The 25,390-nt window shown below is 36.7% G+C and overlaps 5 protein-coding genes across 5 annotated transcripts; 4 read left to right on the top strand and 1 right to left on the bottom strand.

Moving 5' to 3' along the window:
* The first annotated feature begins 854 nt into the window (after positions 1–854).
* LOC145138925 (uncharacterized) lies at positions 855–1,469 on the top strand. Its single transcript, XM_079072922.1, has one exon. It carries the CDS (start codon positions 855–857, stop codon positions 1,467–1,469), a length of 615 nt encoding a protein of 204 aa, XP_078929048.1.
* A 446-nt stretch (positions 1,470–1,915) lies between these two features.
* Positions 1,916–6,896, top strand: LOC145137772 (ARM REPEAT PROTEIN INTERACTING WITH ABF2-like). The gene is made up of 18 exons (XM_079071910.1): positions 1,916–2,272; positions 2,843–3,003; positions 3,172–3,344; positions 3,423–3,543; positions 3,627–3,701; positions 3,808–3,902; positions 3,985–4,060; positions 4,197–4,304; positions 4,420–4,548; positions 4,650–4,718; positions 4,834–4,893; positions 4,969–5,092; positions 5,222–5,364; positions 5,686–5,749; positions 5,847–5,926; positions 6,060–6,242; positions 6,343–6,467; positions 6,613–6,896. The coding sequence occupies exons 1-18, from the start codon at positions 2,026–2,028 to the stop codon at positions 6,689–6,691; spliced, it is 2,112 nt and encodes a 703-aa protein (XP_078928036.1). The 5' UTR covers positions 1,916–2,025; the 3' UTR covers positions 6,692–6,896.
* Positions 6,897–7,138: 242 nt separating this feature from the next.
* On the top strand, positions 7,139–8,881 carry CYCP1;1 (cyclin p1;1). Its single transcript, XM_079070367.1, has 3 exons — positions 7,139–7,413; positions 7,976–8,355; positions 8,432–8,881. The coding sequence occupies exons 1-3, from the start codon at positions 7,390–7,392 to the stop codon at positions 8,718–8,720; spliced, it is 693 nt and encodes a 230-aa protein (XP_078926493.1). The 5' UTR covers positions 7,139–7,389; the 3' UTR covers positions 8,721–8,881.
* A 1,513-nt stretch (positions 8,882–10,394) lies between these two features.
* On the top strand, positions 10,395–12,858 carry RANGAP1 (RAN GTPase activating protein 1). Its single transcript, XM_079071817.1, has 2 exons — positions 10,395–10,537; positions 11,077–12,858. Exon 2 carries the CDS (start codon positions 11,088–11,090, stop codon positions 12,717–12,719), a length of 1,632 nt encoding a protein of 543 aa, XP_078927943.1. The 5' UTR covers positions 10,395–10,537; positions 11,077–11,087; the 3' UTR covers positions 12,720–12,858.
* A 375-nt stretch (positions 12,859–13,233) lies between these two features.
* On the bottom strand, positions 13,234–15,211 carry CSP41A (chloroplast stem-loop binding protein of 41 kDa). The gene is made up of 6 exons (XM_079071818.1): positions 14,782–15,211; positions 14,566–14,687; positions 14,311–14,413; positions 14,001–14,139; positions 13,561–13,838; positions 13,234–13,490 (listed from the first exon to the last, which is right to left on the bottom strand). The coding sequence occupies exons 1-6, from the start codon at positions 15,151–15,153 to the stop codon at positions 13,308–13,310; spliced, it is 1,197 nt and encodes a 398-aa protein (XP_078927944.1). The 5' UTR covers positions 15,154–15,211; the 3' UTR covers positions 13,234–13,307.
* Between the last annotated feature and the right edge of the window lie 10,179 nt (positions 15,212–25,390).

Genomic DNA, 25,390 nt, shown 5'->3' with positions numbered 1-25,390 from the left:
CCACTAACAAAAGGCCCAAAAAAATATATATAATTTTTTTGCGAAAAAAATACCTTAAAAAATGCATCATAATTATATTATTTTATCAGTTTATACAACATACATTTTTTTGTCAGTAAATTGTATGTAAATATCTAATCTAATAAATGATTTTTTTTTTGCCACATGCCACACTTTCATTGATTTGGCCATATGTCATTTTGTCATTATTTTCAATTAAAATTTTCTCACGTGATATTTTGTGGTTGTGTCATTTTTATTAAATTTCACATAATATTTAATTAAATTAAAAATATTAATTGCAATAAGTATAATAATAAATGCAATTCAATTTCATTAATTGACTTTCTTTCTAATTTCTAAACTTCTAAATTAACCTTTCTAAATTAAAGTCATTAGTTTCTTTTGTTTATTTATCTAAGTTATTTTTTTTTAAATTTAAAAGAGAAAAAACACATTAATTTTAATAATTCAATATTTTTCTAAATTTTCTTATAAATTCAAACTTCCCAAATGTTTAAAATTTCATATTTATTTATTTTTTCTAAATAAACCAAAAAAGCATGTGGAAAGCAAAAACGTTGAGCTTCAGTGGCAGAATTACGCTTGCGAAGGCAGTGCTTGGTGACCTCCCGATATATTACATGTCCATCTTTGTTGTTCCTAATGGTGTCATTGACATTCTTGAAAAAATAAGAAGAAATTTGATCTGGAGCAGAGAATACGGGAAAAAAAGCATTTGCTGGGTGAAGTGGGAAAAGATCACGACCCCAAAAAAGGTGGGGGTATTTGGCTTGGCTCAATTAAATCTCTTAATCTATCTCTGGTCACTAAATGGTTATGGAAACTAAAAAATGACAATTCTGCCCTCTGGGCAAAAAGTGATCAATTGCTTACATGGGCTATCGGGAAGACATTGGTCTGTGTTTGGTAACTACTCAATCACGGGGGTCTGGAAAAACATCATAAAGTCTAGCAGGTGCTTGGCAAATCTCAACATCGATCGTAATGAGGTTGTTTCCTGGAATCCGGAGATCAACAAATGGGTATCTAGTTTCTCGTATGGAGATCAATTCATTGTCAGTTTGTTACGAGAACGAATCGAGTTGGCGAGTCATATTGTCAATGATGGGCCTTTTGATTGGTGCAAAGTGATCCCATACAAGATTCTATGTTTCATATGGAGGGCTAAACAGGAAAGAATTCCAGTTGCTGTGGCACTAAGTCAAAGGGGAGTTACCATTCCAGTCACTATATGTAGTATATGTAATGCTGGAGAGGAAACTAGTGACCACGCCTTGATTTTATGTCATATTGCAAAATCAGTGATGGAGTTGTTACTATCTTGGTGTGAAATCAGAGGCGAATGCTTTACATCGGTGAAAGACATTGTCCTTTTTATCTCTCGATGGTCCAGGTGTAGAAAGAAACAAAGCTTACTAAATGTAATTCTTTGCAGAGCTTTATGATGCATTTGGACAGCTAGAAACAAGTGGATCTTTCCAACGAATCCGACGAGTATTGCAGAAAGAATAAAGGTTACTACCTTCTCATGGTGCAAGCATAGAGGTTCCTTCGGGAAAATTGACCGGAGAGTGTGGAACATTAATCCCTTCTTTTGCTTGTAATTTGCATGTTCTTTAACTTTTTTCTTTTTTTTGCTTTCCATTGTACTCTTTTCCCCCATCGTCTTGATAGGGTTTTAATATATTTGCCGTTTTCCAAAAAAAAAAGTTAACATTAACCAAGTAAATGAAAATTAGTTGTATTATTTAAGTTGATAAAAAATGCAGCGCGCAGATTAGCATCTTATTCGGCAACATATTTAGAGCGGGAGTGTACGTTAGCACGAAAATCTCAAAAAAGAGAGGGGAAAAACAATTATTCAAGGGCGGGCGTTGAATTTCTAATTCATTTATTTTAACCTCCGAAATTGCTTTCTCCCCATTTCATTTTCACTTTCACATACTCCTTTTGTAAAACGTAACTTCTCTTTCCCCAATTTACCCCTACATTCAATCTCTCATGGCGGAGGATCGGAGACGCCATGAACAACCTACTAACTCCGGTAGAAGGAGCCTGAAGAGGAAGCTGGAGGACGAATTAATCGTAGATCATAAGTTCATTTCTACAGACGACGTTTCTCAACAAGATCTATTATATGAAATTCGTGCTCAGGTTGAAGTACTCGATTCTACTTTCTCATCGAGTGAAGCAGATCGTGCCCTAGTCAAACGCTCACTTCACGTCCTCTCCGAGTTCGCAAAGAATGGTTTGAATTTTTCTTATTGAGTTTTGTTTTTCAACTTTACGCAGCGTAATTTGATTTGATTTCGTTTGCTTATAATTTAGTAGTTATTGTGCAAGTTTTAGATTTGTAGTTTTGTGTTAACGCGCGGACGAATTTTTAATATCTTTCATTTCACCTACTCTTAGTTTTCGTTTTTTAGATTTTATTCATACTTCGTGTGATATATATTTACACATATAGGTATGTTTATCCGTTCTTATCGCCTTTTAATATCGTGTTGCTCAACGAAAATTTCTTTTTGGCGACTAGGTAGATGCTGATGCTTTGTGTTATTACTGCAAATAAATTGAATACTTTGCCGACGAGTTCTTAATATATTCATTACATGCTCTCTTAAATTTCGTTTTTAGATTTTATTCTTACTTCGTGTGATCACTGATCCTTCTATATTTAATTTTGTGTTTCTTGATTGTTTTGACTTTTTATTGAGTATCTGCTAATGATTTGTGTTAGCACAGGTGCTAAGTTGGATAATTAATGGTACCCCTGCTTTTATTTATTATTCGCTAAGATTTTTCATGTTTTTCTCAGAGGATATTGTGAACTTGATCGTCGAATCTGGTGCTGTTCCAGCCCTAGTACGGCATCTTCAAGCGCCACAGTCACTAGAAGAGGTTGTTACTGGCACAATACCGTATGAACATGAGGTGGAAAAAGGAAGTGCTTTTACTCTTGGACTTCTTGCAATTAAGGTAGGTACTCATTTGAATTGCATAACCTTGTCAATTAAAATAAAGGAGAATCCGAAAGATTATGTTTGATAAAATTACTGTTATTAATGGCGATAGATTGTTTCCTCTTGAATTTGTTCACAAACAATTTCTGAACACTTTCAAAAAACCTTCCCATTGTTTTAACAGCCTGAGCATCAACAACGCATAGTGGATGCTGGAGCCTTACCTCATCTGGTTGGTCTTCTTAAGAGACAGCTGGATGGCCAAAGTTCTCGAGCACTGAATGGTGCCATAAGGAAAGCAGCTGATGCAATCACCAACCTTGCTCATGAAAATAGCAGCATCAAGACCCTTGTTAGGTTTGTTTCCCTCCATCTTGTTAAGATGCTATTCATGTATTTTGGTACCTTTAGTTCATCACATTTTTTCATGTTTAGGGTTGAAGGTGGCATTCCTCCACTTGTTGAATTGTTAGAATCCAGTGATGCTAAAGTGCAAAGAGCTGCAGCGGGAGCCTTGCGTACACTAGCTTTCAAAAATGATGAAAACAAAAACCAGGTTGATGCTTTTATAATTTAGTGCAGCTTCTTTTTGGGATCAAGAACTAAATATTTTCTAATATATCCATGAAACATTTGCAGATAGTGGAATGTAATGCTCTGCCCACCCTTGTTCTAATGCTTCATTCAGAAGATGCTGCTATACACTATGAAGCGGTTAGTTTCTGTACCATTTCTTAAGTACCAATTAGTGTGCATACATCTATTGCATTAGATATTTCAGTATGTTTGACTTTCTTTTGACTTTGGAATGGTCTCTTAGGTTGGTGTGATTGGCAACCTTGTGCACTCATCCCCAAATATAAAGAAGGAAGTTCTCCTTGCTGGAGCATTGCAGCCTGTAATTGAATTGCTTAGGTACCATAATACCCCTCTGTTGACTAATGCAACCTTTGCTCACTTTCTTTTGGCCTTGTTTAATTTTATCTTTTGTCAGCAGTTCAACTTGTTCAGAGAGCCAAAGAGAAGCTGCATTACTACTTGGACAGTTTGCTGCTGCTGATACAGACTGCAAGGTTTCTCAAATTTTTATCATTTATAAAATGATGCTATAGTGTTGTAACTGTATGTCTAACAATAAAAAAAATTTGTTTTTATGCTTAATTTTAGTTGTTGCCATAACCCACATAACCAAAAACTATACTTTTTCAGGTACATATAGTTCAAAGAGGTGCTGTTGGTCCACTAATTGATATGTTGCAGTCTCCAGAAGCTCAACTGAAGGAAATGTCAGCTTTTGCACTTGGGAGGTTGGCACAGGTAATCTATTAATCATGAATTTATTTATTTTCTTTTGTATGATGTCTTTATTGCTATAACATTTATGATTAAAAAATATGTTGTTTCAAATGATGATTTTATTGTCATCTATCAGGACACTCACAATCAAGCTGGTATTGCACATAGTGGTGGCATTGTTCCATTATTGAAACTTCTAGATTCAAGAAATGGCACTCTGCAACACAATGCTGCATTTGCTTTGTATGGACTTGCAGATAATGAGGTAAAACCTTGAACTTTGTAAAAAGTTGGAGCAATATAATTTTTCATAATATATCTGTAGCCAATAATTACCATTCAACTTATGGTAAAATCTTTTTGTAGGATAATGTTGCTGATCTGATAAGAGTTGGTGGTGTTCAAAAGCTGCTGGATGGTGAATTTGTTGTTCAAGTAATTACTTTACTTATCAATTATCATCAGTCCACACCCTTTAAAATAATAAGCCTGACTTTTGGGACAGATTACTTGGTTAGTTGAATTCATGAGTTTATATTTATTTGTGCAGCCAACTCGGGAATGTGTAGCAAAGACATTGAAGAGGTTGGAGGAGAAGATTCATGGAAGGGTAATAATTGCTTGAATTCTTAATTGAAAATTTCAATCACACATGGTAATATGGTATTACTATTTGTTGTGTCAGGTGTTGAGTCATTTGCTGTACCTGATGCGTAGTTCTGAGAGAAATGTTCAAAGACGAGTTACCTTGGCTCTTTCACATCTCTGTTCGCCTGATGACCAGAAATCAATATTTGTGGATAGCATTGGTAAAAACAGCCTGTTCTGTTCTTTGTTAAAATTTGAGTGACATATTGCTAATTACACATTTTCTGTAATCTTTATATATATATATATATATATATATATATATATATATTTGATGACACACTTTTCAGGATTGGATATACTTTTGGAGCTTTTCCAATCAAGCAATTCAAAACATCAAGAAGACAGTTGTGTTGCTTTGCGAAAGCTGGCTGAAAAAGCTACTTCACTTAATCCTGTGGATGCAGCAGGACCATCATCTCCAATATCTCAGGTTGGCTTTCCTTTTTTTTTTTTTTTTTTTTTTTTTTCCTTAGAGCGAATTACATTTTTGGTCCCCGAAGCTTTCAATTTTGATCATTGCTTTTGGTTCTTATTGTTCCAAGTAAAATGACTATCTTTGGTCCCTGAGAATAGCTGAAGTTTGCATATGTGGTCCCAGAAATAGTCATTTTACTTGAAACAGGTATGGACCAAAATTGTAATAGAACTTTTTGGGAACAATCAGCTTCATGCTTGGACAAAAAAATTGCAATTTAGTCTTTTACTTATTAAATTCCAAGTTAGAAGCATAGTAATTGTTGTTGCATTGCAGGTATATTTGGGTGAGCAGTATGTGAACAACCCTACACTTTCTGATGTAACTTTCCTGATTGAAGGTACATATGATATGATATGTTTTAAAAAAAAGTAAAAATTAAGTAATGGATTTGGCAGACAATGTTTGTTTATTTATTTTTTTTGGTATGATATCAGGCAAACGGTTTTATGCTCACAGAATCTGCCTGCTTGCTTCTTCTGATGCGTTTCGGGCAATGTTTGATGGTGGTTACAGGGTTAGTCTCAAACTAGAAACATATAATATGTATCATATATATATATATATATATATATATATATATATATATATATATGTGTGTGTGTGTGTGTGTGTTTTGTGTTTATGAATGTGGTTGGTTTGCATTCTAGGAGAGAGATGCAAAAGATATTGAGATACCAAATATAAGTTGGGAGACATTTGAGAAAATGATGAGGTACATTTACAGTGGATCGGTGGAGGTGGATCTGAGAATAGCCCAGGATCTCCTTAGAGCTGCCGACCAATATCTTCTAGATGGGCTCAAGCGTCTTTGTGAATACACCATTGCACAGGTAACCTTTTCATCTCTGTTATGGAATTGGAACTATCCATCAGTTATGGATTTTTGTTGGCTAACATGAACATCTTGTTTCTGTATCTGTTGTTAATTAGGATATTACGCTTGACAAAGTAGCATATATGTATGACTTATCAGAGGCCTTCAATGCTGTCTCCTTAAAGGATGCTTGCATTCTGTTTATTTTGGAACACTTTGACAAATTAAATTCAAAACCATGGTAAGATAAAATAAACCAATTTAATATATATATATATATATATATATATATATATATATATATATATATATATATATATATATATATTTTAATATTACTTGCGATGGTTTTAGTCAAAAACTTAAAATGGAAGTTTCAATTTCAGGTATGGTAGTTTGATGAAGCGGATGTTGCCAGACATGTGTGATTACTTTATGAAGATACTTGGCAAGCCACTGAAATGAAATCTGAGAGAGATGATTTAGATCTAGGTTTGTTGTTTTCAAGGGAAAATGTACAGAAAGTAATCAGTTTGTGTTGTTTTTTTCAAGGGAAATCATGCATCACAGCTGTAATTCGTCAACAGAATGTGTATTTCCGAACATGATTAATGCCCTTATTGCCAATTTGCTATACAAGAGTCGACAGGGGACTTCGATCCTTAACTAATTACTCTAATGGAACAGTCTTTTGATAAAAGCTTAACGTGCACACATTAACGTCACCAGTAAATCCGCTCTCAATCCATATACTATATTTTATACATTATTTAATCATAATTAATATATATATATATATAATCTTATTTACCACATGGACCATTTTTGTAATTCACCCTATAAAATATATAGGCCACCGACACCCACCGGCTTTCATGTTCCTTGATTCACCTAAATACACCTCCATTCTATTCCATTATTGCAAACCAACAAATTATTCAATCAATAAAAAAGAAAACCTATTTTTCAACGTGAATTGACCTAAAATTAGACAACTAATCTCGAGGGAGAAAGAGAAAGTGATCAAACTTATTATAAGAAGATAAAAGGGGTTTATGCTTATGCTTGCTTCAAGTAAAGGACTACTCATATGCATCATCATCATCATACATAGAACATCAGGTGATCGATGATTTGACTTTTGGGTAGTGGGCGTGGCAACCATGGATGCTTCAAGGACCTCCTCTGTATGTTCTTTGATTTCTCTCTTGCTTTTCATTTTTGGGTATTTCTTGTAACACATTGACGGTCATAAATATCTATGTGGGTTTTGCTTTTTTAATCATTAGTTTATGGTTTTTACAATCTGGGTTCATTTACTGGTGTTTGGATGTAACCAACCTCCTTCCATTAGGGTTAGATGATTGGTTGGTATTAAGTCTCAATAGTCATAGTAGTTGCAACGAATCCTATAATCCAAGATTACGAGTAAAATTACTTATTTACTTGCTTAAATGGTCCCGTTCTATATGTTTTTTGCAACACATTTCCGAATTTGTATGCAATTTTACTTGTGGGTTTTGCTTTTAATCATCAGTTTATGGTTCTTACAACATATATGGGTCAAGCTAATCTTGTTTTTCTTCTAAATATGAAATCGTTTCTTGACATGACATTGCTTTGTTGTCAAAAATAAATTTTGTATATTGAATACGAGCTTATTAGGTAATGGTGAATTTCCCTCGGCTCTTTAAAAGGCTTTCATTTTTCTTCCATATACGATAACAGATTTTTCTTTCATAAATGCAGGAAGCAGCTTTAACACTTGAAAACGACACCATTGGCTCAAAAGTCTGCCATTTTTTAGGCCTCAAACAAAAATATGGAAACCCAAAAGTTGTATCCCTTGTTTCTTCATGTCTTGAGAAATCGGTTGAAAAGAACGAGCAAACTACTAAAAAAGACATTGATATTACAGTTTTTCATGGCTCAAGAGCACCTACACTCACCATTCAACAATACATGGATCGCATCTTTAAGTACTCTCGCTGCAGTCCTTCTTGCTTCATTGTTGCACATATATACATCGATAGATTCATCCAATCTCAAAATATCATTTTGACTTCTCTTAATGTTCATCGTCTTTTGATCACAAGCATATTGGTAGCTACAAAGTTCATTGATGAAGCGTAAGTCCCTAATCGATCTTCTTAATTCTTCTTCCCAAATCCCTAATCGACCTTCTTAATCATCCAATTATTGCAGATTTTTTAATAATGCGTATTATGCGAAAGTGGGAGGAGTGACAACAGCAGAATTGAACAGACTGGAGATGAAATTTCTGTTTGGAATTGATTTTCGACTGTATGTTGACATTTCTACATTTGGAAGGTATTGTTCGGCGTTGATGAATGTGGCTCCAGGCGAGGAGGAGGTTCAGGTACAACGGCCATTGCATGTGATCAACTGTGCATGTGGATTAATCAAAGACAACTGGTCGAAGAACAGTAATGACTCCAGTTATCATACCACTATTGGAATACATATCGAATGATTTTTTATTTATTTATTTATTTTTTTTTAAATATGTGAAACTAGAACACTTATCGAACCATTTAGAAAATTGTTTGTAGCTGTTGTATCAAGATGGTTTGATCTATTTATCAACCATTATGTTATATATTATTGTTTAGTTAATATAACTAATAATGAAGATTAGTTGCCTTTTGTTTGGTAAAAGATTGCATCTTTGTTTCTCTCGTGATGTCAAAAAGATTTTAGAGTTTGATTTTTCATATTTTAGTACTGTAGTCCTCTTCAAAATTTGATGTAAGAGTATCGAATGATGACTGTTGTCTTTTAAGAGCAGATTCTGACGATTAAATCAAATATGTATAGTACATAAACTAGGGCACTTTGTTTCTCTAGACTAAAGCGAACCATCTTGAGAAGTGTATGTGAGAGGGCGAGTCAGGTATGGATGAATATGATGTCCCTCCTAATGGTGGAGATGTGTTTTTTATTTATAGGACAAGTTACGAGTCAAAGAGGGGACAATGAGAGAGAATGAAGGGACAAGGAGGCAAGCGCGTGCTCCAAACCTTCTCTTTGAATGAGGATGATATGAATTGATATCTCAATAAACTCAATAAACAATAACCATGACAAAAGGTTCTTCGTATTGAATTAAAACACTCAAACCAACGCAAGAATAATAACGATAAACCTAATGATTTGCTAGAGATTCGAGAGCCTAACCTCTCCCAAGAGTTCTAAGACCAGAATTTGACAAAAGATACCTTCACCCTCCTTCCAACCATCCTCTTATAATACTTTGGCATAACAAACTTATTAAGTAAAATACCTAAATTATCCATCTACTAATAAGATGCTCTTTATTTATGATTTTCCCAAAATACCCATTTCTCAAATAGATGCTTAAAGTGGATGCACGGGACAAAACATGGGTATCAAAGGATCCAAGAGAATTGGCTAGTCATGGTAATAGGCACAAAGAGGTGACCACTCCAGCTAAATGAGCCTAACACCATTATGACAATCTTACCTTCAATTTAATCTACACCATGGACATAAAAAGTACATGAATACATCTTAGTTAGTATAAATTGATAGATATTATTAATCATTAAAAACAAGTATATCATTTGGTGAGCAAAAGACATGGAACTTTCACCATATACGGATATAAGGGGGAGACGTACGACTTCCTTGAGGGTAAGGTAATTATCTTGTTTTTGCAATGATGATGTATACATAATTTTTTTTTTTTTTTTTTTTTTTTTGGCTACAATGAGCTCATTCAAAAAATTCAAGATCAACGTAATTTTGAGTAATTATTTTATAATTATACTTTCCAAAAGAGCTATTAAAGGTTGGGGTGAGCATAGGGATCAGTCGGATAGAATCGGACCGGGATAAAAAGGGAATAAAATTTACATAAACAACCACTGCCTTTAGAAATATAAATTAAATAAATAATAAAAACATGAAAAAGGTAGCAGCAAAGCAACACCCTAGTGGAGTGTTTTTCTGAGTTGGATGGCCCATGAGCCATATCTAAAAAATAAAATGGGCTTGTAAGACAGCAGCCTGGCCTAGAGAGGAAATCGTATTCGTATCGGCGTATCGCTTCTTCTCCAAGTCCATTAGGGCCCACGTGCCTTCTTCCATACAAAAACATAATCACGGGGGAAACAATCACAGTCCCCCACTTTGCAGTTCGAATTGCCCTCTTCATACTTCAAAGGGTTTTCGTCTTTGCCGGCGGAGCAAAGAGCCGCTCCGGACGGTTTTCAACAGGAGAAAACTTCATCAGTCGCCGTTTCTCTTTCACATCCACCACCACCACCGGTAAAGTTTTTCTTCATATTTCTTTTGCCCTATTACACTGAAAAGAGCATTTATTTCTTTCAGATCTTGTTTGTGTTTAATGAATTTAATGACCGGATCCTTTACTACACGACCGTTGACGCTGGAAACTAGGGCACTTTGTATCGGATTTGTTTTTCTTTTTATCTTATCCATTGATTTTGCTGTTTTAGTTTAATCTGTTGTTAACCGAAGAATCTTAACTTAATCCTTTGTGCAATGGATGAAAGTTCAGCTAATCGTAGGATATCAGTAAATGTAGTCGATGTTGAATTTATGCATTACAGAAAATATATATCAGTTGTTTCAGATAAACGACATTGACGGCTTATGTATCGAGGTTACAGCGCTACCGTTTGTTCGAAAGTGTTATCATTTAAGCTATTTCGCTAGTTCATTTTCTTTATTTTAAAGATTAGGGTGAATGATTTATTAGTTCTGATAACTTTCTTAAGTAAGTCGTGCTGGATTAAACACGAGCGCAAGATTTAAATCTTCTGTATTTTATCGTGTTATTGCAGGTTCGTTTGATATGGAGTCTACTGCACCAAATCAACTGCGCTCAATTAAATTGTGGCCTCCAAGTCATGGCACCAGGCTTGTTCTTGTGCAACGTATAGTTAAAAATCTCACAACTCCATCTATTCTATCTAGAAAATATGGTATTTTAAGCAAGGAAGAAGCAGAAGAAGAGGCAAAGCAAATAGAGTCATCAGCCTTTGCCATTGCAAACAAACACTTTGAAAAGGAACCTGATGGTGATGGAGGATCTGCTGTACAAACTTATGCTAAAGAATCCAGTAAACTCATGGTGGAAGCTGTGAAAAGAGGCCCTAAACCAAAAACAGATCAAGAACCTGAACCCATACCAGATTCAGTTACACCACACCATGAAACCTTCTTTGACATTTCTGGAGGAAAGCGAGCCTTCATTGAGGCAGATGAAGCTCAAGAACTTCTAAAACCTTTATCTGAACCTGGAAACAAATACACAAAGATATGTTTTAGCAATAGAAGTTTCGGTCTGGATGCTGCCCGAATTGCTGGACCCATTTTGTCATCTCTGAAAGAGCAGTTGACCGAAGTTGACCTATCCGATTTTATCGCCGGGAGGCCAGAAGCTGATGCTCTTGAAGTCATGACCATTTTTGCCTCAGCTCTTGAAGGGTCAAATCTTAGGTATTTAAACCTTTCAAATAATGCTTTGGGTGAAAAAGGTGTAAGGGCATTTGAAAAGCTTTTAGCTTCACAAAGTAACCTTGAAGAGTTGTATTTGATGAATGATGGTATCTCAGAGGAAGCTGCAAAGGCAGTATGTGAATTAATCCCATCAACAAATAAACTCAAAGTCCTTCATTTTCATAACAACATGACCGGAGACGAAGGGGCGATTGCCATTTCCGGACTCGTGAAGGAATCACCAATTCTGGAGGACTTCCGGTGCTCCTCCACGAGGGTTGATTCCGAAGGTGGGGTTGCATTATCTAAAGCACTCGGGACTTGCCCCAATCTGAAAAAGATTGATCTTCGTGACAATATGTTTGGAATCGAAGCCGGAATCGCATTAAGCAAAGCCATTCCAGTGTTTACTAGTCTCACCGAGGTGTATTTTAGCTACTTGAATTTGGAGGACGAGGGGACTTTGGCTCTTGTGAATGCAATCAAGGATTCCGATTCCCCCCTTGAAGTTCTGGAGATGGCCGGAAACGATATTACATCGGAATCGGCTTCGGCTTTGGCGGCTGTTATAACCGCAAAGAAAAATACTTTGATTAAATTGGTTTTATCTGAGAATGAATTGAAGGATGAAGGTGCGATAGTGATTGCTAACTCACTTAAAGAAGAGTTTGGACAGTTGACCGAAGTTGACCTGAGCACAAACGGAATCAGAACGGTTGGAGCTAGGGCTTTGTCTCAGGCTGTTGTGGGTAAACCAGGGTTTAAATTACTGAACATTAATGGTAACTTTTTATCGGATGAAGGGGTTGATAACGTGAAAGAGATATTCAAGAGTTTTCCTAGTGTTCTTGGTCCATTGGACGAAAATGACCCAGAAGGAGAAGAATATAATGATGATGATGATGATGATGAAGATGGTGATGATGCTAATGAAGATGAGTTGCAGTCAAAGCTTAAGGATCTTGAAATCAAGCAGGAAGAGTAGGAGAAGATGGATTCAGTATATTTAGAATCTAATCAAGAGTTGGGATGAATGATATGTTTTCTATCTATATATTATTCAAACCTATGAAGTTGGGTACTTGTAATATTATTATTATTATTATTGCAACTCTATTATGACTTTTGTTGTCGTTTTATAAATTGAAATTTTGTTCTAGAAATGAAATTTGTCAGACCCATACTAAAAGTCATTGGTTCAGGTTTGTTGTGCTAAAAGATTACAGCTGTTGGAGCACAGAGTAAGGTGCAAATGGTTTTATCCAAATTTAGGTAACTTTTGTGTTTTTGACTTTTTCTATAGCTCAAAATATAGAAGAAAAACTCTTTCAAAAGTCAAAAAGCTAAAATGATTGTATTACAAAAATAAATAAATGGTACAAGTGTTTTTGTGTATTTTGCGGTTTTATCCTTCGTTTTTCTTTGTTCAAAACTGTTATGCTGACTTTTTTTTTTGGTGTAAAATTTGACACATACAAGCATATACACCTGATGAAATATTAGGCAAAAAGCAATCTGATGACATTTATAAGAATAGGAAATTTGAACATAAAACTGTTAGAATTTTGGGTGATCAGACAGGAACCGGGATTTTAAGGGATTCTAATATCTTATCATCGATATCAAATTTGATGGTCTTCTTGTCTCTCCCAATCTTGACATACTCTTGAAATCTTTCTTTCAAATCCTCGGGTAAGTTGGTGCTGCTTTCCCATCCTAAAATGTCCTTTGCAGCTCTGGGTTCCGCATAAAAATGCTGCAAAACAAATCATCAATTAGACTTACACAAATGGACTTGTACCTTGTGCATTAAAAAATGGTCTTACCATATTACGAAAAGGAAAAGCTTTCTTTGCATCACTCCCAATGGATTTTGGGTCGTAGTGCAGAATCTCAACGGGCAATCCTGCTGCTTTAGCACATAGTTTAGCCATTCCGTCTAGTGTCACGGCTCGATCGCTAACACAGTTGAAGATATTCCCACTTGCAGCACTTGGATTCTCGACCGCTTTTGTTAGCATAGACGATAAATCCCTAACGTGTGAGATGTTTGTTAGCTGCATTCCCGACCCTGGAATCGGAATCGGCCTCCCCCTCACAATACCTGTGGAAATTTCATGTGTTGTGTTAACCACACGACATCACAAAACAGACTGCACGACTAATGTCAAATCAATAGGACAAACACCAGATTAGCCCTCGACCTCTGGTTTGTTTGTCCAAAAGATGCAAATGCCCTTTTCTGAGTAGGCAAGGTAAGACTTACGATCAAAGAACCACTCTTCACAGTCTTTGTTGTTTCCAGAGCCAATCATGTATTGTGGGCGAAAGCTGGCCCAGTTTTCGAAAACCTCAGACAGGTATTTTTCTACTAAAACGTGACCGGCATCGGATTTCACCGCATCCTGTGTGTGATATTCATTATTATAAACACTTCTGCATAACATGTGCTACTCTGACAAATGGAACAAAAACTACAATTTTGAGTGTTTTTTATTTTGTACAAAATATCATGTTGTGTAAAAACGAAACAGTATATGCAATGATTCAAGATTCAGGAATAAGGATGTGTGTACCCCTTCCACATGTGGTGGCTCTTCGGTTTGCTTATAAATTCCGGCACTGCTTATGAACAAAAACTGTCCTACGCCTGCACTCTTAGCCCAATCTGCCACTGGCCTGCAAATAATCAATCAAGATTCCATTTCCATCATCATTGAATTCCAGTAGAATCCAATTTGATTGATTGGTTGTATGTTTTACTCCAAATCCATATAGATTGGCTTAATTGACTTTAAGCCTGAATTATTTGGTATGTTTGAAAAACAAACCTCACGGCATCCAAATCTTTGCCATTGTTATCCAAAACAACATCAAATGTCAATCCCTCCAAAACTGTCCCAATTGCACCAACATCACCCCATACCGTCTTACCACCACCATCCACAATTTCCTGCAAATAAATCTCTCTCACTTTATTGACTAATGCTACAAAAGGATGAATTTTTTATATATATATAAATAAACACAATGGAGTTAGAATTAACAGAGAATCTGGTGAATGGAGGCTTCTTCATCTTATCAGAGCTCTCATCACCAACGGTAAGAATGGTGACATCATGCCCAGAATTCAAAAGCTGCTTAGCGAAATAGAAGCCAATAACAGCATGCCCACCGCTATTTGTGTTAACAATCACAACTTTCTTCTTCTCTGAAGCAATAGCCTTCACTGTGAAGGTAGAAAGAGAGGGTTTTTTTCTCCATGAAGATGATAGAGTGTGAGGAGCGACAGAGATGGAGGAAGATAGAGAAAACGAGGAGGAGAATGAGGAGGATAGAGCTAGGGAGGAGATAGAGGGAGAGAGAGAAGGCCGAGAGAGATTGGAGAAGACGAGAGAGGATGAAAGAAGAGTGGCCATTGATACTCGCCCTTCTTCACAACCAGCAGTTTTTCATCTAATATACAATCAATTGAGAGAGAGAGAGAGAGAGAGAGAGAGAGAGAGAGCCAACACTATTCTTTTATTTTTATTTGTTAGGGATTAAATGATTAATTTTAAAAAATATTTTGTTGGGTAATAAAATATTATTTTTGTATATATTTAGTTATTTTTAATATGTTTTATTATTAAATTTAGATTTATTTTGTAAGAAATATTATTTTGATAAATTATTACAAGTCAAAGCATGTTTTTACACCTTGAGAAACATCATTAAACTAGTCATTAAATTTATATTTTTATACATGATTTACCATTAAACTAAATTTTATACTCATTCAATTACTTTCATATTTTCCGGTCATCATCATTTTTTCAATTATTTTCTTAGGCCAACACAATTCCAAAGAAGAAAAAAGAAACACCATTTTGTATTTTTCATATTTTAACAACATGCCCAAGAAATTCCATTTATATGGGGACGAGGGAGGTAGAATGTTAACAATTAGCCTCGAAGATTCACATAGATGACCTATGACATGTTCCTCGACGAGGACCCATAGATGAGGCAAAGAAGGAAACAATACATCAAAGTTAGCAGTTAGACAAAACATGAGAAAAATATGGAACAAACCTATGAATATGAATACATATAAATGAAGCAAACAAGGAAACGATAAATCATTGTGAACAGTAAAACACGAACATGAGAATAAATAAAGTTAAGAAAATGTGCATATGAGTGTGAAGCAGTTGTCATCAATAAAAGATCAAATAACAAAAGGTACATGTGGGTTAGGCTACTCATCTACCTTAATACTAAGCCTCCACACGCTCCTATCTAATGTCATATCCTCAGAAAGAGAAAACTCCCCCATTTATATCCTCATACTATCATCCAACTTCCTTTTATGACGTCTTCTTTTCTTACCATCAGTTATCATCGACTATACCCTCCGATGTCGACCTTCTTTGTACATGTCAATACAACCTCAATCGTCATTCGCTTAATTTTTTGATGATCCGCTTAACTCTAAAAGAATTCTTATAATTGTATTTGGTAGCTTATCCAAAATAGTTCTACCGCAAGTCCACCTCAACATCCTCATTTCAGTTATCCAGTAAACTCCGCCTCTTCGGATTTTCTTATAGTTGTTTTTGGTATCATGTATGTATCTTAAAAGCATTTTAAAGTGCACACTCTCCTCTCCGCTTAACTCTAAAACATTTTTCTTATTTTATGAAATACTTTTCATCCTACATGTATTTATATTCAACATAGAATTCAACCGGTAAGTATCTTTTTAAGTAATAATATTTGTAATAAGATTTTCACGTAGTATAACCAAGAATACTTTTAGCTTTTATATAGTTATATCTGATTCACATAGAGTGTTACGTAATATTATCAAATATACACTTAACACGTATTTTAGATAATAAGCATTTAATTCACCTATAAAGTATACTGTCAACATAGAATACAAACAAACAAACTTTTCAACATATATTTAATTCTTTAAGTATTCAATACTTACATTAAATCGTACTCATGAAAGTAAATATCCACTCACTCGATTATAGGTGGAAGATTCATGGTTAAGCCAACTCATCGCCTAACACTTCAATTTTTCTCTTTTAAACAACCTAAATACGAATATTACTACGTCTCGGTATTCATTGGTATTTATAAGGTTATATTTAACCATTTATGGATCCTTCAATAATTCCAAAGAAATACATCAAGTTTAATCTGATAAGGAATAACCAGATAAAATTATATCAAATGCAAGATCCGTTTGGTATACAGAGTATAATGTTTGGAAATTCAACTTTAAACACCTTACTAGACCTAGCCTAGACATCACTCCCGTAAATATTTTTACAAGAATCACTGATAAATCTTATTTATAGGTTCATAATAACAATAATGAACATACATATAAGTTACACATAAAATGTAGTAAGTGCAACTTAACTTACATAAATTTTTGGCAAAAGTTCGGAAAGTCACAGACAAAATTTCGACTCCGAATACTTTATTTCGTCGGGCTCTTTAAAGCTTCAACACCTCGCTAAAGTAGCTGGAAACTAAGAAATATCGGTCTCGGGGCCATAGGAAAGTTTCTAGAGAGAACGGTGCGTCGCGTCGTGGCGTGGCGGCTCTATTCAGGTTTTGCCACGTGTGACATGCTCGTCTGGTCACGTCATTGAGTCGGTTAAAAAAGTCGGCTTCAACCTTGCCACATGACATGCTCTCATAGGGCCAGGTTAGCATACACAAGTATTTTTCACCATTTTTGAAAAATCATATCTTTCGCATACGTGCTCCGTTTCTGACATTCTTTATATCAACGATTTCGTATCGACGAGTACTATTAAATTTCATTTAGACTTCGTCGGATAATTTATAGTGTATAAGAAATACATTGTAAAAGGCTTTACGATATTCATAACTTTTCATACGAACTCTGTTTTAGACGTTCTTATATCGACAGATTCGTATATACGAGAACTTAAACTTTCATTTAGATTATTTTGGCTAACAAGCAACCGATCTCCAATTCACTTTTTATGACACACATTGCTATGTTAGGTTGAACACGAAATTTTGAAAAATCATAACTTCTTAATACAAAGTCAAATTTAGACATTCTTTATCTTCACGAGATCGTCATCACCACTACTACAACTTTTGTTAAGATTGTTTATCCTAAATAATCTTTTATTTTTAAACTTTATTGTATCGTTTCAACGATAAATTTTATAATAAGATTTTTTGTAATGTTATATACTCATAATATATGTCCACATAACGTGTATATGATAAATAAATATTTATATAGTTAGTAACGTGTATAACGAGTAATTATCCTATTCAAGGATTTTTGACTATTCAATAAAATAAATAACTATTACTCAAATCACTTAATCGTTTAGCCCCAACTTACAGACGTTACATGACCAATCCTTGAATTGTAACACTCGTGTTCCCAAGTATTTTCATTTCCGGCTTAAAATATAAAAGTGTTGCATTTTTGGTCCTTACGCGAGACGTACTCCATGAGTACGCCTAGCGTAACTCATTAAAAGGATACCAGGACTCTTTTGAGTATGCATGAAGTACTCAAGTGGTAGCAGGGCGTACTCACGCATGTCTCAAACCCTAATTTTTAGGGTTTGGACCCTATTTAAAGAATCTTAAGTTCTTGAGGCCTCTCTCATCACCAGCCCCCACTATCCCAAAGCACCATTTCGAAAGCCTAGCCAACGTGTGAGGTTCTTTAAGCTATTAGAGTGATGTTTTTGTGTGTTTGTGAAGGTGATATGTGGAGGAGCTCTTGGAGATCCATTGCTTGTAGATCCAGATTGTGTTGTTCATCTAGCTTCTCTAGAAGATAAAAAGCTCCCACCTTGATGGTTCATTTGCTAGATCTTGTTGGTTGGTAAATTTTTCTGAGTTTTTCGTCCCATGTGTCATACCCATTGCCCGACCTGTGGCAGAAACACCGAGCAATGTGACGGTATAAAGTGCGCCAATCCTATTAACCTGAGAATACATGAATATTGAAAAGTCAACATAATGTTGGTGAGTGCACGAGTTTTTATTTTTGAATTTCTTTTAAGAATAATTTACTTTTGTGAAAACCTTTCTTATTTATTTACCTAGCCTTCTATCTTTTAGGGTATCTTTTATTAATCTTAAATTACTATCTTTTCAGGATATCTAACGATCGTAACGTATTTTAATTAGAATTATCTTTCGTTAACCCTAATTTATTATCTTTTAAAGATTTCTAACGATCCTAGCGTATTTTAATTAGGATTATCTTTCGTTAACCCTAATTTACCATATTTTAAGGATTTCTAATGATCCTAAAGTATTTTAATTACCATACCAGGCTTCCTTAATGATAATCTAAGTTCTAATGCAATTTTTAATGTATTAACATGAGCCCTTATAATCGACGCTACGACCGTAAATGTACCCCTAATCACGACGCTTCATCGGACTTCGAATAGTAACTTATATGGAAGGTATCATGCCGGGATTGTAGCAAGCAATCACAGGCGGGGTTATCATGGCCCCGTATGGATCTATACATAACTTTCTAGCTCTCGCAAGACTAACGATTATAGGTATTGTGGATATGTCGATTTTAATCAAGGCTTTTGGATAAATAACCAACTCACTAACGCATTAACCCTAGGCTTTTATCTATTATCTTTTAATCTTTTATCATTATCATAATTACCCCTATATATATATATATATATATATAAAGAGAGAGAGAGAGAGAGAGAGAGAATTAGGCTCAAATGTTTTTATTATCTATTGTGTGCATGTACGATTGATTCTGGACCTATCATTTTAGTTATTTTAAGAAAAGCAATTAATGCATATTAAATGTTGAAGATTTAATTAATACTCATTATATCTTCAACATGTATTATGCATTAATTACTTTCTTAAAATAACTAAAATGATTGGTCCACAATCAATCGTACATACACACAACAGATAGTTAGAACACAATAACCTAATCATATATATATATATATATATATATATATATATATATATATATATATATATATATCGTCATATATATACCCTAATTATGGTTATTTTAATAGGATATTTGGGCAGCGTAACAACTAAGTACAATGCATATCCTAAATCTTGTCTCGCATAACTCCTAGGTACTAAGGTTTCCTAGGGATTTGACCATTATAACATTTAAGTAATACCTAATCCTAGATTATCGGGCATCATATCTTTTAGACACAGATCATAGCTTAAATCTACACATAGTATTTACAGTTATACTATCCTAAGGCATCTATCTTATTATAAAATGACTTAATATTTATAAAATAACTATTTATATAAAATCATTTGTTAACCATGTATTCCCCCTGAAAACACTTTAAAACAGTAAAATAGGGGTCGTAAACTCACTCTAATAGTGTATCGGGAAGCGCCCGAACCGTTGCAACCAGAGTTACTTGCCATCAAGAGGGTATTGAAGTATAGAGAGAGAGAGAGTTTGGAGGTTGGGTTGAGATGAAAAACCAGGAAGAAAGCACCTCTATTTATAGTGATGGTGCGCGTCAGGCACTCTCCTGCGCGACGTGCACTTGCTTCGTGACCCATCCAAATCTTGCCAAATGTGCGCGACGGACATGACGCGCGCATTGACACGCACCCTTAATTCCTTTTTAAAAATTCATATTTTCTTCATATGAACTTTTTTCTTACCCTCTTTATATATTTGTGTAGCTCTTTCCTAAAACTACAACTTTCCTTTAGGTTGCATCTTCTAATTTTAACTTTTATTTTTAACCCACATTTTTATGTTTTATAAAAATCGATGCCAGGCGGGGCCCATCGTATGTTACTGATAGATCTGTATTGGGCGGGGCCCATTGTATGTATGGTATGTGGTATTTTGGGGAACTCACTAAGTGTAACGTTCCAATTTCACAACCAAAAATTTTCATTTTTATTAAGAAAAAACCTTCCCAATTTATTAATCCATTAAATAAGAAAACCATTTATTCTGAATTACATTTATTAAAAATCAGAGTATTGTAGAAATGCGGAATCTTTAATGTTTCTAATGAGTGTGTACAGTCCCGCCTTCGCCTTCCAGCAATAACCGATGATACCCGAAACGATAAACAGTTGGATAAGCATAAAGCTTAGTGAGTTTCCCCCAAAATACCACCATATAAACAGATCACAAATATAATCAAACATGTTGGGTCCAGACAACCATCGGGTTGGAATACCCCAAGCCCAGTCAACCTCTGGGTCCAGTCATCCTCGGGATGGAATACCCCAGGTTGGAAAGCCAATATACACTAGGCCGAATCACCCATTACGCTGGAATACCCAGGGTTTGTTGGCCCACCGCCTCAAACCTACCGCTCTTCCCGAGCCTTCGTGCCTACGACTTACAGCCGGCCCGCATCGGGCATCTTGGCCTACCGCACAAAGCATGACCGCCTCAAACCAAACCAAACACAATATGTCGACATATAAAGAATTAGGATCAAGTAGGCACATAATATAGGCAAATAATAATCATACAACTCACTACTGCCTACTAATCCTCTCACAACATACAGTCCCGCTACCAGCTAACCCCCATAGAATGTGTAACCATAAGAAACCAAAGGTGAGACAGCCACCCGAATAGATTGTCCTACTCTAGAGCCACAACCAAACAAGGAACGGGCAAGAGAGCATAGACCAAGAGTTCTCAGGCTATCCTACATGACCACAGATAGTCCCTAAGGGCACTCTGTAGATGATAACCAACAAACACATATAACATACAGTTCTACAGGTTATTACCACAAAGCAACATACTCAATACCAGGAGACAGATCTAACTGATCACTACAACATAGCAGCATACTCGATACCAGAACACAGATCTAACGGATCACTATAGCATAACAACATACTCAATACCAGTACACAGATCTAAAAAATCACCACAGCATAACATCATACTAAATATCGACAATCCAAGGAATGCATGGCCGTATATACTGAGAGGTAAGATAGTCACCCAGATACGTGATCCTACTCAAGAACCACAACCAAACAAGGAACAGGCAATAGAGCCTAGATCAAGAGTCCTCAGTCTATCCTACATGACTATATACAGCCCCTAGGGCACCCCTCTACTAGCAGATAACCAAAACTAGTGGGCCGACATTGGTGCCTTCGACCGATGGGTACCGTGAGGCGAAACTCACCTTGATATGCGTGCGGATAACCACTGCAGTAACGAAGAACTCTACCATCTTCAACTCACTTCCAATCACCTACAGGAAGGTACTTGAGTCAATACCCAATCACAGGTCATAGTCACTTGCAACAGTGACCACCTCACATGAAATGACGATTAGGGTTTCACATCAAATAACGATTAGGGTTAAGTAAGAACACTTAACCCAATAAGGACTTAATCACTTAAGGGTAGGACTGATTAAGGTTACAATTAGTCATTTTCGGGTGAAATAATAACCCAATAAATAGTCCAAATACGTGCCCGATCATTGTCCAAAATACAGCTTCTCAATTCTAGGGGTTTTCAAATAAAATGATAACTAGGGTTAGTGTTCCACACTTAACCCTTTAAGGACTTAATCTATTAAGCCCAATATTGCATTAAGTTAATTGTAGGGGCATTATTAAGTATTATTTTAAGTTTAATTAATAGTTTCAATACGGGTCCCGTCCAACTCCAAAATTGGGTTTCATGACATTAGGGTTTTCTAAACCCTAATTAGGGTTTCCAACCAAAATACTAGCCAATTAGGTTCCAGGTTAGGCTTTTAGGTTAATTAGAGTTTAATAAGCTCGGCACCACCCACTAACACCCCAAACAGTGGTGGTCAACGGTGGTTCACGACGGCAGCCACCACCTCACGGTGGTGGTGGTTATGATTTTAGGCCAAAACAGTGACAAAAGCATTTCAAACATCTGTCCAAACACACACACACACACACACACATACACACAGCCACCCAAAGTGGCGGCTGGTGGTGGTAGAACGACAGCATGTGGTGGTGGTGGTGGTTTTTCTTCAGTTTCCGGCCAAGCAACACCCAAAAACAACATTCAACTGAACTAAACACACACATAAACACCATTTCACACACACAACCACCTCTCACGGTGGCTGGTGGCGGCAGAAGAAGTAGCATGGGCGGAAGCTACCACGGTTGGCTGCCATGGTGGTCCTTTACGATCTCCGGCCAACAAATGCACACATACACGTCGACATATTCTAAAACACGCACTCACACCTTCGAAAACACTCACCACGCTGCTGCAACTTCCCCTTTGGAGGAGGACGATGGCCTACGTAAGCACGAAAAGAATAGCCGCGTGGAGCGGCGGCAGCAATGATGTTAACGAAAAACGAATCGGAGAAGAGGGAGGTGCACAAACTCGACTGGAAATGGTAGCAGCAGATATCACGAGCCTTCAGCTCCTCCGAGCTCCCCACTGTTACGACGTCGGTATTGCAGTTCTTGTATTCGTCGACGGCGGGAACAACGACGGGTCACTTGGTGGTGCAAGGTGGTGATAAGGTGGCAACGGCGGCCGGAGGAATGGAGGTATAAGGGTGGCGGCTGAAGGATATGCTTAGGGTTAGAGTTAGCATGAAGGCAACGAGGGGGGAGGGGGCGCTGGGTTTAAATCCCGTACCTTCCAAACTTAATTCCATTTATACAACATTGGTCCCTGCCTCCCTAAATCCTTTTCAAATTAAATCCAATAATTACCAAACGACCCTTACTTTACAAATTTCTTAACATTTCAAGTCCTAATGTTATAATATAGACCCCAAATTCTAGAAATTATACCATTTAACTCCTTATGGCTAACACTGATAAATTATTACAGGTTTAAGGTTACAATAAAATAAAATATAAAGTACGTCTCGGGGTCTTTGGGCTTATTATTTATTTATATATTCATTTGTTATTATTTTTTTTTACGGAATGTTACAATTCTCCCCACTTAAATTAGATTTCGTCCTCGAAATCAGCGTTCGCTTCTGCTTCATGATGCACTCCCCCACAACGACCAAGATGTACGAAAATCCGCAGAGTTAATCGGTTCTAGAGCCTCTCAGCCAAACACCAGCACTTTAATCCCCCACCAGAAAGGGCATCACCGCAATGAAAACTAAATGATCTCATATTGGACTGAACCACACTCTTACTCTGCTCCGACAACCCAACTGAGCTATCCACGATCAACACTCGAGTTCACCCCCGATCAGACGATAACAAATAAGTAAACCCTCAATCTGAGCTCCTAACACCCTAGGGCCTAAGCACAAGCACGCCCTAGGGATGCTATCACAACTAAGACAGATAAGAACCGAAAGGAAAATCCAACAACAGACAGTGATGTTGTCGCAAAACCCGAAGATTTAGCAGTTGCGTAGAAATCTGGAACCTAGAGAAATCCGAAAGAGAACCGAATCTTCGCTAAGAGTCTTCCTGCTGCGAGGTTCCGCTCTCCCCCACTTGAAATATGCTAGAGACTGAGAACTTCATAGTCCTTCGATACTCCGACTAATTCGAACTCTATTACTTGATCCCAATCACTAATATCCTGATACATGGTAGGATCTGAATTCACATAATATTTACAACTTCCAATACGCATACAATCGAGGACAAAGATAATTAATCCATACATAACAAGAGATCAATTGAAACAAAGCTAAATAAGATAAGTTCGTTTAACTGATCATCCAAAATTACAACTGAACCTTGAAACACAAACGGAAATGACAGATAAATACCAATATTACCACAATTGCTAAATCGAAGAACTGCCAATCTCAAATCTCGGTCCTCGCAACCCTGGCGGTCCCCTGACGACCATCGGGTAACTGCCATGCTAAGGACGTAGGATCCAACACCTCACTGAGAAAAGGACAATGAGCTCTAATGTGGCCTTCCTGACCGCAATGAAAACAAACTCACACACTTCGCCTGCAGTCTATTCCAAAATGACCCTCCTCGCCAGACCGACGACAAGCAACAAATCTGCGCCTCTCTCCAATTGATCCTGAACTCTGGCCGGTGGACTTGAACCGCTTCGCTGCAGGCTAGGACTGATCCAGAGTCTGACACTGCTCCCTCTCCTAGGTCTCTATCTCAATATCTCGCCTCCTCGCGACATCCTGAAGCTCAAAGAGAGAGCTATAGCGCTGGATGGACATGAACTGTCGAATATCCGTCTTGAGCATGCTCAAATACTGATCTGAGCATGCTCTGAAGCTGCAAACTCATAACTGAACAAGGCCCTTTCAGTGAACATCTTGGTGATCTCTGCCACCGACTCGGTCGTCTGTCTCAGATCCAGGTACTCCTGGGCCAGTCTCTCACTGTCTACCAGGGGAACATTCCTTACACGGAACATCTCCGAGAACTGTTCCCAAGTCATAGCGACCCTCTACTCAGGAGTATAAGAACTTATCACTAGTCTCCACCAATCCCTTTCACCGGACCTCAAAAGGTTCAGAGCGCACCTGACCACCTGGTTATCTGGACAAGAACACGTGAAGAAACAACCCTCCACGCCAGACAACCATTTCATCGCCATGATCGGGTTTGAGACCCCATCAAACTCTGGGGGCTTCGTGCGATCGAAGTCCCGATACTGGA

Source organism: Lactuca virosa, chromosome 9, assembly GCF_052849685.1.
Source record: "Lactuca virosa cultivar CGN04683 chromosome 9, Lactuca_virosa_CGN04683_v6, whole genome shotgun sequence".
Classification (NCBI taxonomy): domain Eukaryota; kingdom Viridiplantae; phylum Streptophyta; class Magnoliopsida; order Asterales; family Asteraceae; genus Lactuca; species Lactuca virosa.
Note: the sequence above shows the minus strand (reverse complement) of the source record. Positions and strands in the feature narration are given on the sequence as shown.

Excerpts from the sequence above, each read along its gene's own strand:
- LOC145137772 (XM_079071910.1), top strand. The coding sequence starts at position 2,026 with ATGGCGGAGGATCGGAGACGCCATGAACAACCTACTAACTCCGGTAGA. Across the intron at positions 3,903-3,984 it reads CCTGTAATTGAATTGCTTAG|TTCAACTTGTTCAGAGAGCC; the intron begins GTACCATAATAC and ends TTTTGTCAGCAG. Across the intron at positions 5,750-5,846 it reads TGTAACTTTCCTGATTGAAG|GCAAACGGTTTTATGCTCAC; the intron begins GTACATATGATA and ends GTATGATATCAG.
- CSP41A (XM_079071818.1), bottom strand. The coding sequence starts at position 15,153 with ATGGCCACTCTTCTTTCATCCTCTCTCGTCTTCTCCAATCTCTCTCGG. Across the intron at positions 14,688-14,781 it reads CTCCATTCACCAGATTCTCT|GAAATTGTGGATGGTGGTGG; the intron begins GTTAATTCTAAC and ends ATTTATTTGCAG. Across the intron at positions 13,839-14,000 it reads TGAAGAGTGGTTCTTTGATC|GTATTGTGAGGGGGAGGCCG; the intron begins GTAAGTCTTACC and ends AAATTTCCACAG.
- RANGAP1 (XM_079071817.1), top strand. The coding sequence starts at position 11,088 with ATGGAGTCTACTGCACCAAATCAACTGCGCTCAATTAAATTGTGGCCT.
- LOC145138925 (XM_079072922.1), top strand. The coding sequence starts at position 855 with ATGACAATTCTGCCCTCTGGGCAAAAAGTGATCAATTGCTTACATGGG.